The 12,588-nt window shown below is 52.2% G+C and overlaps 1 protein-coding gene across 1 annotated transcript in view; it reads left to right on the top strand.

The window, feature by feature from the left end:
• LOC149339646 (atrial natriuretic peptide receptor 1-like) overlaps window positions 1-12,588 on the top strand; it is a 98,831-nt gene that overhangs the window by 70,803 nt on the left and 15,440 nt on the right. The window contains exons 18-19 of the mRNA XM_089550961.1: window positions 5,442-5,591; window positions 6,353-6,476. Coding sequence (XP_089407087.1) covers window positions 5,442-5,591; window positions 6,353-6,476 — 274 coding nt within the window. The remainder of the gene's footprint in view (window positions 1-5,441; window positions 5,592-6,352; window positions 6,477-12,588) is intronic.

Raw genomic sequence — 12,588 nt, 5'->3', positions numbered from 1 at the left:
GCCGCGTCAGCGGCCTCATTACCTCGTAAGCCCTGGTGGCCAGGAGCCCAAATGATTCGTTTGGGTGTTGGATCAGTGGCAGTCCGTCGTAGAATACAAGCAGCTAAGGGGGAGATCTCCCCTGCCAAGTAATGTTCACATGCTTTTCGGGAGTCCGTGATGATTATTCGCGAATTGGCGTGGGCGGCAGCAAGCGCTATCGCTACTTCCTCGGCCCGCATTGAATTCGGGGCTCGAAAGGAGAGTCCATCAACGTGCATTTCCTGGTGAACGACAGCGGCCGAGTAAAATCCCGTGGGCGATGGCCCTGCTACGTCTACATAATATACACCGGGTCGGGAGCCGTGTTGTCTCTCAAGAGCCCGAGCCCGCGCTTGTCGTCTGTTTTCATGCATGTCGGTGTCCATGTTACGGGGGAGCGGGGAGACCCAGAGCATATGGCGCCATAGTACTGGGATACGCTCCGCCTCCTCTGGAGTGCAGTCGTGTTGGATGTGTAAGCGGTTTAGTAGGCGGCGCCCAGGAGCCGTCTGCGTGAGCCGCGTGTATTGGTTCACGAGGTGGGCCTCCCGCAGCTCCTGGTAGGAGTTTAGCACCCCCAATGCCTTGAGTTTGGCATTAGAGGTAGTCACCGGGAGATCCAGGGCTCGCTTAGTTGCCTTGCGGATGATGGCGTCTATTCGCGCCTCGTCTTGCTTAGTAGTGCGGAGATATGGCACGGCGTAGAGGATCCGGCTAGTCACGAAGGCATAGACGAGCCGAAGCGCGTCCCTGCCCCGCAGACCACCCCGCTTGTTGGAAACGCGGCGGATCATGCGCCCTACCTGTTCGCCTACTCTCTTGAGTTTCGCAATAGTGGAGTCCGGTCTGAGTCTCTGGTGAATGAAAAGGCCCAGAATACGGAGCTCCTCCACCTCTCTAATAGGACCTCCTGACAGAGAGATGTGTATTGCTGTCCTATCCTTTGGGTTCGCTCTGACATGCAGAAGCTCTGATTTCGCTGGAGCACATTGGAGCCCACAGTCATTAGCATACGCATCGACTATGGAAGCAGCCTGCTGAAGGCGGTCCTCCATGTCCCCAAGGCTCCCCTGAGTGGTCCAAATTGTAATATCATCTGCATATAACGCGTGTTGAATGCCTTCCACACGGGCCAATTGGCTTGGGAGGCGCATCATAGCAATGTTGAACAGGAGCGGTGATAACACTGCTCCCTGAGGGGTACCCCGTGTTCCCATCATGTAAGGGCCGTATTCCTCGCCCTCAATCCGAAGAAAGGCCTGGCGATTAGACAAGAAATCTCTTACATACGCGTAGGTCCTAGCCCCACAATCGGTAGAACTCAAGTTGGCCAGGATGCTTCCGTGTTTCACATTGTCGAAAGCCCCTTTCAGATCAAGGGCGAGGATGGCTTTGTCATTGTGTTGCATAGTTGTGGGTCGTATTACATCCCTGTGCAGCTGGAGAAGGACATCCTGTGCAGACATGTGAGGGCGAAACCCGAACATGGTGACTGCAAAGAAGCCCTTACTCTCCAGGTATGGAGAGAGGCGATCCCGTACCATCGTCTCCATAAGCTTGCCCGCACATGAGGTCAGTGATATGGGCCTCAGGTTGTCCGTATTCACGGCCTTACCTGTTTTAGGAATAAACGTCACAAGTGACGTTTTCCACTCGGGAGGGAGTGGACGCCCGTCCCAGATCTGGTTGATGTATTCTAATAAATGAAGGTAGGCTGAGTCCGGTAGGTTCGCCAACAGGTTCACTGTTATGTGGTCCCGTCCCGGAGCCGTACCCCGGCGCATTTTTGCTAAGGCCGCCTTAAGGTCGTGCAACTCAAAAGGGGCATCGAGTGTTTCATTAGGCCTACCAGAGTACATGTACTGTGGTCCAGGCGGGTCCTCCATACGACAGAGATATCTGTCGCACAGAGTGTCCGCAAGTTGCGCCGTCGTACCTTGATACCCTTTCAGAGCCCGCCGGAGCTGCTTTTGCGTCTCCCCTCTCGTTTGGGAGGGGTCGATTAGACTGCGAAAGAGACGCCACGTCCCCTTCGAGCTCATCTGATGAGCTGCGGCGTCGCAGCGTGCTATCCAATTTGAATCTGAGAGCTCGGCAGCATACGCTGCAGCCTGCTCTGTGAGTTTGGCTATGCGGTCGCGTAATTTGCGATTAGTTTTCTGCTTTTTCCACCGTTTAGTTAAGCTCCGGCGCGCCTCCCACAAATGCAGGAGGTGGGTGTCCACTGCGGGGATCTCTTCGGTGGTTTGTAGTGTTGTGACGTGTTGTTTCTGAATGTTGTATATGTGGTTAGCCCATTCCGCGTAGCCGCCGGAAAATAGTACGGGAGGGATAGTGTGATTCCGGAATTTGTGCCAATCGGTCAGCTTGGCCTGGCCCCATTTTTTGCGCGCTGCCTTTGCCTCGAGTGTAATCCGGAGAAGGAGGTGATCGCTGCCTAGAGAATCTCCCAAGTTCTCCCATGCAGCCGCTCTAGCATTTTTAACGAGAGAAAGGTCTGGACACGTGTCGCGGGTTACCGAATTCCCCACTCGAGTGGGATACGCCGGGTCCGTGAGCAACGTGAGGCTGAGGGTGGAGATGAGCTCCGCCAGCTTACGTCCTCTTGCCTGTTCGAAGTGGTAGCCCCAATGAAGGCTGGGAGCATTGAAGTCTCCAACGATCACTAGAGGCTCTTTGGCTGCCAATTTTATCGCGCGAAGGAAGATTTCATTGAAAGTTACGCGCGGCTTACGCGGAGGGCAGTATATGTTGAGGATATGTATTGATCTGGGAGACGACGCTGCCCAGCTCACATTCAGGAGAGCAGCTTTCGCTGGTGAACCGGGCAAGAGCAGCTGCAAAAGCCAATGGGCTCCTGGAATGATGGCTAACCCTGCCATTTTAATTCATTAAACGTCTCTCTCTCTCTCTCTCTCTCTCTCTCTCTCTCTCTCTCTCTCTCTCTCTCAAAAGACGCGGGTTCGATCCCGGCCGCGGCGGCTAGAATTTCTTTGGAGGAGAAATTCTAGAGGCCCGTGTGCTGTGCGATGTCAGTGCACGTTAAAGAACCCCAGGTGGTCGAAATTTCCGGAGCCCTTCACTACGGCGTCTCTCATAGCCTTAGTCGCTTTGGGACGTTAAACCCCACAAAACCAACCAACCAATCTCTCTCTCTCTCTCTCTCTCTCTCTCTCTCTCTCTCTCTCTCTCGCCTTCTTCCTCGTTTTCACTTTGTATCACAAAGCAATAATTAATGAGCCTCTGATGAAATGAGACGAAGTGAATAAAGAGCATAGACTGTCCCTACTCTGAAAGCGTTTCTAACAGCACTGAAAAACATTCCCACTCCAGCGGTTCACTAGCTCGAACGACCGCGTTCGGCAATGTTTTCAGAGAAATTACGACCATCCTGAAAGGCTTCATGACAAGGTACCTGCACCTCCCGTACTGAAGCAGGAAAATATGGCCTGATAACAAAATTAGTGAATAAATAAGGGTGTCCAGGCAGCATTCCTGAGTTCCGCAAACAAAGGCAGAAGAACACCACGAGGTCTTATTGTAACCAATAAAATTATGCTCATAACATCCCAAAATGGTTGACAACCGCCTAACGTGAAAACGCCTGAACGAACTCATTCTTGCACCTCATAATAACCTCACGAAACTATCTGCAAATTTAATCGTGAAGACTGCTGATCTAGCCATTCATACAAGTTTCTTAAAAAGTTTTCTTACCCAGTATGCCTCGCCCAACCACTTGCAGCGCTGCCGGATATGGCTACTATGCGCTTCTGCTTGCATCATCTATAGTCACATCTTTTCTCGTTGCAAGGCAGTCAGAATAAGGAGTCTGTAAGCAAGTACAACTGCCGTGAAAAAAAATTTCAAAAAATTTCATTACAAAGACGGCCTCTGACATAATTGTCTCCTTTAGTCAAGTATGTACAACCAAGCAGCAAGATTGACAACATTCGGCTAAAATTAGAGCACGAGAGTGGTCAGCTCTAGGCACAGCTTAAACGACGACTCTAATGGCGAATGACTCCCTAGTAAAGGCGCCATGAGGGTCCCGAAAAACTCGAAATTCGGGGTGAGTCGTTTGCAAAGGTTACGGCATTCTGTGCTCATGAGAATTCCGCATTTTTCGACAAGTAACAGAAGCATAATTTTATCCTGCATATTGCTTTTACAGCAGGCATTGGATGTCATGATATGCGATGATCAAGTTCGCTCTCGATCAAAATTAAGCTTCTCGCGGCTCAAACTGGGCACGATCGCGCCGAGAAACCGATTATAATTGATGAGCCAGGATGCGGCGTTCCGTGCGAGGCTTCCAGCTTTCCCCTTGCTAAGTTTGAAGCAAATAGGATTGAATTACCGCATCCAGGGCGGGGTTTGCTTGGTGTTATATAACGCGCACGCTACGCCAGTTTGTATATATAACACTGGCTCAGAATGGTCGTATTTCTAATTAATTGTCTTTGTGATAGACAAATCTTGCCCCTTTTCTTCGTTTCATGACAGTCGCATCCTTGGGAACACTGCGTCCAACATTCGTAGACAAAAAATTTTGAATATTAGAAAATTGTAAGGTACTGTTATGGAAGTATTGAAGGCAATGGTCTAGGCTTCTGATGCGCAGCAACATATATATTTTTTTTAAGTTTTTCCATCGCTGACATCGAGCAGTTGAGACTGCCATAAAAAAACCAATGGGGAACGCTTTTGACGACAGCAAAACCACTGATATAAAAAAAATGCAAGCTTGCCGAGGGATCTATGTGAATATATTGCCTGTTATAGTGAAATCTTGCCCCGCCGCGATGGCTCAGTGGTTACGGCGCTCGGCTGCTGACCCGAAAGACGCGGGTTCGATCCCGGCTGCGGCGGCTGAATTTCGATGGAGGCAAAATTCTAGAGGCCCGTGTACTGTGCGATGTCAGTGCACGTTAAAGAACCCCAGGTGGTCGAAATTTCAGGAGCTCTTCACTACGGCATCCCTCATAGCCTGAGTTACTTTGGGACGTTAAACCGCTATAAACCTAAACCTATAGTGAAATCTTACTATATAAAAAAATTGCTCTCATAAACTCTTTCCTGTTCAAAAATGCTAGTTGGGTATGACGCTTCTTCAGTTATCCTTCATGCCGTGACCAAAATAAATCTTAACGAGAACCAAAAATACCCAGTTCTGCACTTTTCCCCTGCAGCAGTTTGAAGAAACCAGCAAGTGGGGGGGAAAAAAACGATAAAATTTCGGTTCCTAAAATTTTCTGAATGCACATAAAGGTTACCTTTTCTGCTTATTGTGTTATGTGTCCAAACAATGCGTTCAAGAACTTTCGTATTCTTCTTGAAGGAAACTCTGCGAAACCATAATCGAAGAGCTGCACCATCGATCCGCTCTGGACAACTTTGCTGCACCTCCTTGTTTGCAGGGGTCTCTCGAGCAAGAATTTCTTCGACAATCTGCTCCAGAGGATGGAGCAGTACGCCAACAACTTGGAGTCACTGGTCGAAGAGAAGACGCAGTCTCTGCTGGAAGAGAAAAAGCGTACGGATGGACTGCTCTACCAGCTGCTGCCTAAGTAAGCGCTGAACTTGGTTAACGCAGTGCAGAGAACTTAGGCACGTATAGAGTTATCTTCTTATTAACATCATTTTCGGGATGATTAATGAGCGAGGCTATGCGATCGCCTCCACTGGCGATCGTAGTTTTTAGCGTTAGTCGGCGTGCAATGGTCGGCGTGGAAAGTGAATGCTCTCTCGTTTTTATTTTTTTTTTTCATGACTTAAGAAGGATTAAAAAAATTGTACATGAAAAAGAGCAACAAACTAAATCGGCTCAGTCCTCTCAGCTTCATTGCATTCGTCTGCTTGCATATGTCGCAAGTAAAAAATTTCCCTCATTTTGTTGACTTGCTGCTGCTTTAGCTTTATCCCTGAGCCCAAGAGTTGCTCCGAAGTTGACTTCCAAATGCGAAGCATTGCAGGCAAAAAGAGACTCCGCCTGGGTTTCTTCCCTTCCATGTCAGAGTCTCTTCTGTCCATCTGTCCCTTCCTTCCGCCATCCCTCTCTATGGTTTCTTTTTTCGTTAGATCCTTCTTTCTCCGCTCCTAAATCTTCCTCTTTTTGTGCCCTTCGTTTCCCTTCCTTCCTTCTTTATTGCTTCCTCCCTTCCTTCCTTCGTTCCTTCTTTCCCTTCTTCCTTCCTTCCTTTTCTTCCTTCCTTCCTTTTCTTTCTTCCTTTCATTAATTCTTTCATTGATTCATTACTTCATTCATTCATTTTTTTCTTACTTCACAACTTTCGTTTTCAAGCTGTCTCGTCTCTCATCTTTTGCACAGGTACGTTGCAGATGAACTCAAGAAGGGCTCACACGTGCAGCCAGAAGCATTCGAGTCTGTCACAATCTTCTTCAGCGACATCGTCGGGTTCACATCCCTCTCCGCTGACAGCAGCCCGATGCAGGTGAGCACTCATCCACGAGGGCTAGCACGGCTTTATGCTGTTGTAGTACATCTGCAACAAAGCAATAAATTGAAGCCGCACGTGGGTTACGTAAATCATTTTTTATTGCGTAGGCAATACTGCGCCAGGTTTCGAGCCGTCGCGTAGCTCCCGGCGGTGGCCGAGATCAAACAGATGGAGCGCCGTTGCCATAGCAACCGTTTCAGCCGCGCTCCACCAGGCGGCAGGACCGACGCTGCGCCGCCGCCACTGCCGCGCGCCTAGTCGCGCGCTCTCGAAGCATGTATCGGAATGTGGAGAGAGGAGAGAAGAAGCGGGAGGGAAACGGGGAATAAATACGCGCGTTCGCCTCGGGCAAAACAGTTGCTGCTTGCTTACGCAACTCGACCGGTTTAACCAGAGCTAAACCTCAGCTATTTTTTAAGCGAGATTAGTACGGCTTACCGATAAGAGAGCGCGAGAGGCTATTACTTTTTTGTATTTTAAGAAGCAAAAACTAACAACTAACAAACTCAGTCAAGTTAATCCCCTTGTCCGTTAAGCTCAACTTTCGTCATTCTGCTATGTAACGAAGAGGAACACTGTGCGAAAGCAAGCGACCAAGCAACAAGATGGACCCTGTAAAACGCCACAACGACGCAAAAAAGGTCACTTCAGGGGCGAAGTGGTGTAGCAGAAGACTTTCTAATAAATAGACAATAAATGGATTACATATTGCCGCAACGCATTACTGGCGCCGCCTAGTAGTCGCGCTCAGGAGGCTGGCGCGCGCTCTTCTTCGCCCGTGAGCTCGCTCGCTAGTCGGTTAGCCGGCCGGGACGTTTCCGCTGGCGCTTGGACGTTGTGGCAAATACAAACCTGCCTACCTGCTTCTGTGACATTTTGGTGGAGCTTGCTGGGTACATCCCATGTCCGAAGAGCTTTTGGGTGCCTCCGAAGCCCAGCTACACGCCGTGGACACACCTGTGCACAAGGCCAGCCGCCGCTTGAGAGGCTTAGCTCCCGAGTGTGGTCCCCTTCTTTCCTTACCGCGAACCATGACGACTACAGAGGCAAGCCAGCCCGTTCACCTTCCAGTAAGTGCCCAGCCGCTGTTCTTCCATGCTCCGCGTATGCCCACGCCGTTCCATGGCGACAAATTTGAGGATGTTGAGGACTGGTTGACCAACTACGACCGGGTCGCTGCGTTTAATGCGTGGGACGAGGAGCGAAAGTTGCGGAACATTTATTTTTCCCTTGAAGACGCCGCCAAGATGTGGTTCGAAAACTACGAGGCTACCATCACCACCTGGCAAGATTGCCGGCACAAGCTGCTCAGCACATTCGGCAACGACGCAAGAAAAGAGATGGCTGAACTGGCTCTACAGTCCCGAGCGCAGCGGCCCAATGAGAGCGTCGCCATGTTTGTAGAAGAAATGACTCGGCTTTTCAACCGCGCGGATCCGTCCATGTCGGAGGCAAAGAAGGTGCGCCATCTTATGCGTGGCGTTAAAGAACAGATCTTTGTCGGCCTTGTACGTGACCCTCCATGTACTGTGGCTGATTTTAAGAAGGAGGCGACAAGTATGGAGCGTGCCCTACAACAGCGATTTGTGCAATTTGATCGTTCTGCGAACATCACTGCTGTGGACTTCCGCTTGCCGATGAACGGCAACGAGAGTGGCGCCCTTCGCGAGCTTGTCCGAAGCATCGTACGTGAAGAACTGCAAAAGATGCCCTTTCTCGAGCAACACCCGCGTGTTGGCGGCATCTCGGATGTTATACGTGAAGAGCTCCGGCAAGCAGTGCCATCAATGCCATCCACCCAGCCGCCTGCGCCGCGCGTCATGTCCTACAGCGACGCGTTGCGTACCCCTGCGCCAGCACCGCCGGCACCCTACAGGCCCGCTCCTCTCGTCCGTCCTGCACCCCGACATCCAGCTCCGGCTGATGCGCCCGACACTCGACCGCCCGTTCGCAAAGCACACGTGTGGCGTACGCCGAACAATCTACCGCTGTGCTTCCACTGCGGCGAAGCCGGACACGTACTGCGCCACTGTCCATACCGTCAGATGGGCTTGCGCGGATTCTCACCGGATGCCCCTCGGCCGCGCTATGGTGAACGACCTCGGGACATCGACCAGTACCTCAGCGCCAACGTCCCACCTGCGTCCCCACCGCTACGCCAGTCCAGGTCGCCATCGCCGCGACAGTTTTCCCCCAACCGGCGTACTTCCTTCAGGCAGTCCCCAAGTCCGCGCCGGGAAAACTGAGGACGGCGACTCTCGGAGGTAGAGCCGCCGTCGATGAGCACTACGACCAAGATCCTCCATTCGCCGATTCGATCAAACATTCCGACCTCCGACCCCCCACACCGACCAGCAGTCCGACCACTTTCCGACGATCGCCGCAGTTTTCCTCCGACGCCCCCAATCGACGCACCGAACGACCAACGAGTCCGACGACCTCCCGACGATCACAGAAGCTTACCTTCGACGCCGCACTTTGACGCACTGAACGACCCGTCAGTCCGACGATCCGTGATACGGCGCACTTCGTCGACGGTGAGCTTCTTTCCGCTGAGATACCGATCGCCGTTGACAACCACCATACGACTGCCCTTGTAGATACGGGCGCTGATTTTTGCGTTATGAGTCGTGGCCTTGCTACAATCCTACGCAAAGTCCTGACTCCTTGGCACGGCGCGCCGATAAGGACAGCCGGAGGGCATGTGCTGACGCCGCTAGGAGTGTGCTCTGCCCGAGTCGAGATTCGCCACGTAACTTTCTCTTGTTGCTTTGCTGTGCTGGCGGAGTGCTCCAAGGACCTGATCCTCGGTCTTGATTTTCTTCGAGAAAACGGCGCAATCATCGACCTCCGTGACCTCATGGTGACTTTTTCGACCCAGCGCGCAGTTTCCGACGACTACACAGCAGACAGACCAGTTTTCCGGGTATGCGATGACCATGTCACACTACCTCCACGCACCAGCATGTTTGTTACAGTGCACTGCGACAACCCTCCCGCCCTTCAAGGCCTCGCGGAAATTAATGTGAATTTATTGTTGAGCCTACAAGTCTGCGTCGCTCGTGGGGTCTTTTCCTTGAGTAATAACCGAACTGAACTGCTTTTAACGAACTTTAGCGCCGAATACCGCCATTTACCGCAAGGGGCAGCCATCGCCTACTTTGATGAAGTCGGCGAGCCATCAGCCCACTGCGCCCTATCGTTGCTCAACAAGAACCCTCCCGAGAGCACTGCCCATACCGTTCGAACTGACGTGAATCCTGCTTTGCCTTTTGACCGGAAACGCCGCCTTCAAGCAATTCTTGACTCTTACCATGACTGCTTTGCTGTCACGTCCAAGGTGGGACAGACGTCAGTAGCAAAGCATCGCATTATAGTTGACCCCACCGAACGCCCTATTCGCCAACACCCCTACCGAGTGTCGACTAAGGAACGCGAGGCTATTCGGGCGCAAGTTGATGAAATGCTTCGCGATGATGTGATCCAACCGTCCACAAGCCCATGGGCCTCACCTGTTGTGCTGGTCGCTAAAAAGGATGGAACACTCAGATTCTGCGTCGACTACAGGAGGCTCAACAAAATTACAAAAAAAGACGTCTACCCACTGCCTCGAATCGACGACTCGTTCGACCGACTCCGCCATGCCCGATACTTTTCATCGCTCGACCTACGCAGTGGCTATTGGCAGATCAAAGTCGATGAACGTGATCGTGAAAAGACGGCGTTCATTACTCCTGACGGCCTCTACGAATTTAAGGTGCTTCCCTTTGGTTTGTGCTCCGCCCCCGCGACCTTCCAAAGAATGATGGACACTGTCCTAGCCGGCCTCAAATGGCAGACGTGCCTCGTCTACCTTGACGACGTCGTCATTTTCTCTGCGACTTACGACGAGCATCTCAAGCGCTTGACGGCCGTCCTAAATGCCATCCGCGCGGCCGGCCTCTCACTAAAACCGGAAAAATGCCACTTTGCATTCCAACAGCTGAAGTTTCTGGGCCATGTCGTCAGCGCTGAGGGTATTAGCCCTGATCCAGAGAAGACGGCTGCCGTAGCTGCTTTCCCGACTCCTACTGATAAAAGTTCTGTTCGACGGTTTTTGGGCCTCTGTGCCTATTACAGACGCTTTGTCCATGACTTCTCCCGGATAGCCGAACCACTGACTCGTCTAACAAAGGACGACCAACCTTTCATCTGGGCCGACGAGCAGCAAAGGGCTTTCGAGGAGCTTCGCACACGCCTCCAAACAACGCCCATACTTGGCCACTTCGACGAGGAGGCGGATACAGCATTGCATACCGACGCCAGTAACGTTGGCCTCGGAGCAGTTCTCGTTCAGTGGCAAGATGGCGCTGAGCGGGTCATTGCTTACGCCAGTCGCACCCTCTCTCGTGCCGAAGCGAATTATTCTACTACCGAAAAGGAGTGCCTTGCAATTGTCTGGGCGGTGACAAAATTTCGGCCGTATTTGTATGGTCGGCCGTTTAGAGTGGTCAGTGATCACCACTCTCTCTGCTGGCTAGCCAACCTTAAAGATCCTTCTGGCCGCTTAGCCCGCTGGAGTCTCCGCTTGCAGGAGTTCGACGTCACTATTGTGTACAAGTCCGGCAAGAAACACAGTGACGCTGACTGTCTATCCCGAGCCCCTATCCCGTGTTCTTCACCTGAAACAGATGACTCCGTTTTTCTCGGCGCTCTCACGACGCCTGATCTCGCTCAACAACAGCGAGATGACACCGAACTACGGCCCCTCATCGATTACCTCGAGGGAGCCGCCTCATCGCCACCTCGCCTTTTTACGCGTGGCCTGTCGTCGTTCTGCTTGCGGGACGGCGTCCTTTACAAGAAAAACTACGCTTCCACAGACACTCAGTACCTGCTGGTGGTCCCAACGCCGCTGCGTCCCGACGTTTTGCAGGCATGCCACGACGAGCTTTCTGCCGGCCATCTCGGTTTCTCACGGACCTTGGCTCGCGTACGACAAAAATACTACTGGCCCAAGCTTGCTGCTATTGTCCAGCGCTATGTTAAGACGTGCCGTGATTGCCAACGTCGGAAGACGCCGCCTGTCAAGCCGGCCGGTCTGCTGCAGCCTATTGGTCCTCCTCGAGTACCCTTTCACCAAGTCGGTATGGACTTGCTCGGGCCGTTTCCTACGTCATCTTTGGGCAACCGCTACATTATCGTCGCCACTGATTACCTCACCCGTTATTGTGAAACCAAAGCTCTTCCCAGCGGCACTTCTACTGATATTGCGAACTTTTTCATCTTTAACCTAGTCCTCCGTCATGGTGCCCCTGCGGTCGTTTTAACTGACAGAGGCACTGCATTTACTTCAGCTCTTACCCAGGAAGTTATGCGGCTCAGTGGCACTTGTCATCGCAGAACAACAGCTTACCATCCTCAGACGAATGGCCTTACTGAGCGACTGAATAAGACCATCGCCGATATGCTTTCAATGTACGTCGACGAAGACCATAAGAACTGGGACCAGGTACTACCGTATGCAACATTTGCGTATAATACCGCAGTCCAGGAAACGACCCGCTTCACCACGTTTCGTTTGGTGTACGGTCGCGAAGCCGTTACCATGCTGGATGCAATGTTACTGCCCGATGTCGCCCTTCCATCAGTTGCCGGCGCTGACCAATTCGTCCAGCACGCTGAGGCCGCCCGTCAGCTTGCTCGAACGAGACTCCGGACGCAGCAGGTTAAAGACGCTCAACGCTATAACCTTCGTCACAGGGAGGTAATTTACAACCCTGGCGATAAAGTCTGGGTGTGGGTTCCTGTTCGCCAGCGGGGTCGCTCCGAGAAGCTTCTGCGCCGCTACTTCGGCCCGTACGAAGTGCTGCGCAAACTCAGCGACGTCACCTACGAAGTGATTCCGCAAGGAACTGTTCGTACGTCCCGACGACAAACACAATCGGAAGTCGTACACGTTGCCAGGATGAAGCCCTTCCACGCCCGCTAGGTCAAGCCTACGGTTCTGCTTGACCTCGCCACGCAGCATCGGGACGATGCTTTTTTCACCGGGAGGGGCAATGCCGCAACGCATTACTGGCGCCGCCTAGTAGTCGCGCTCAGGAGGCTGGCGCGCGCTCTTCTT

The sequence above is a fragment of the Amblyomma mixtum genome, chromosome 6, assembly GCF_055824585.1.
Source record: "Amblyomma mixtum isolate Tamu chromosome 6, ASM5582458v1, whole genome shotgun sequence".
In the NCBI taxonomy this organism is placed as follows: Eukaryota; Metazoa; Arthropoda; class Arachnida; order Ixodida; family Ixodidae; genus Amblyomma; species Amblyomma mixtum.
The sequence above is the reverse complement of the archived record's forward strand: the minus strand, read 5'-3'. Positions and strand labels throughout refer to the sequence as shown.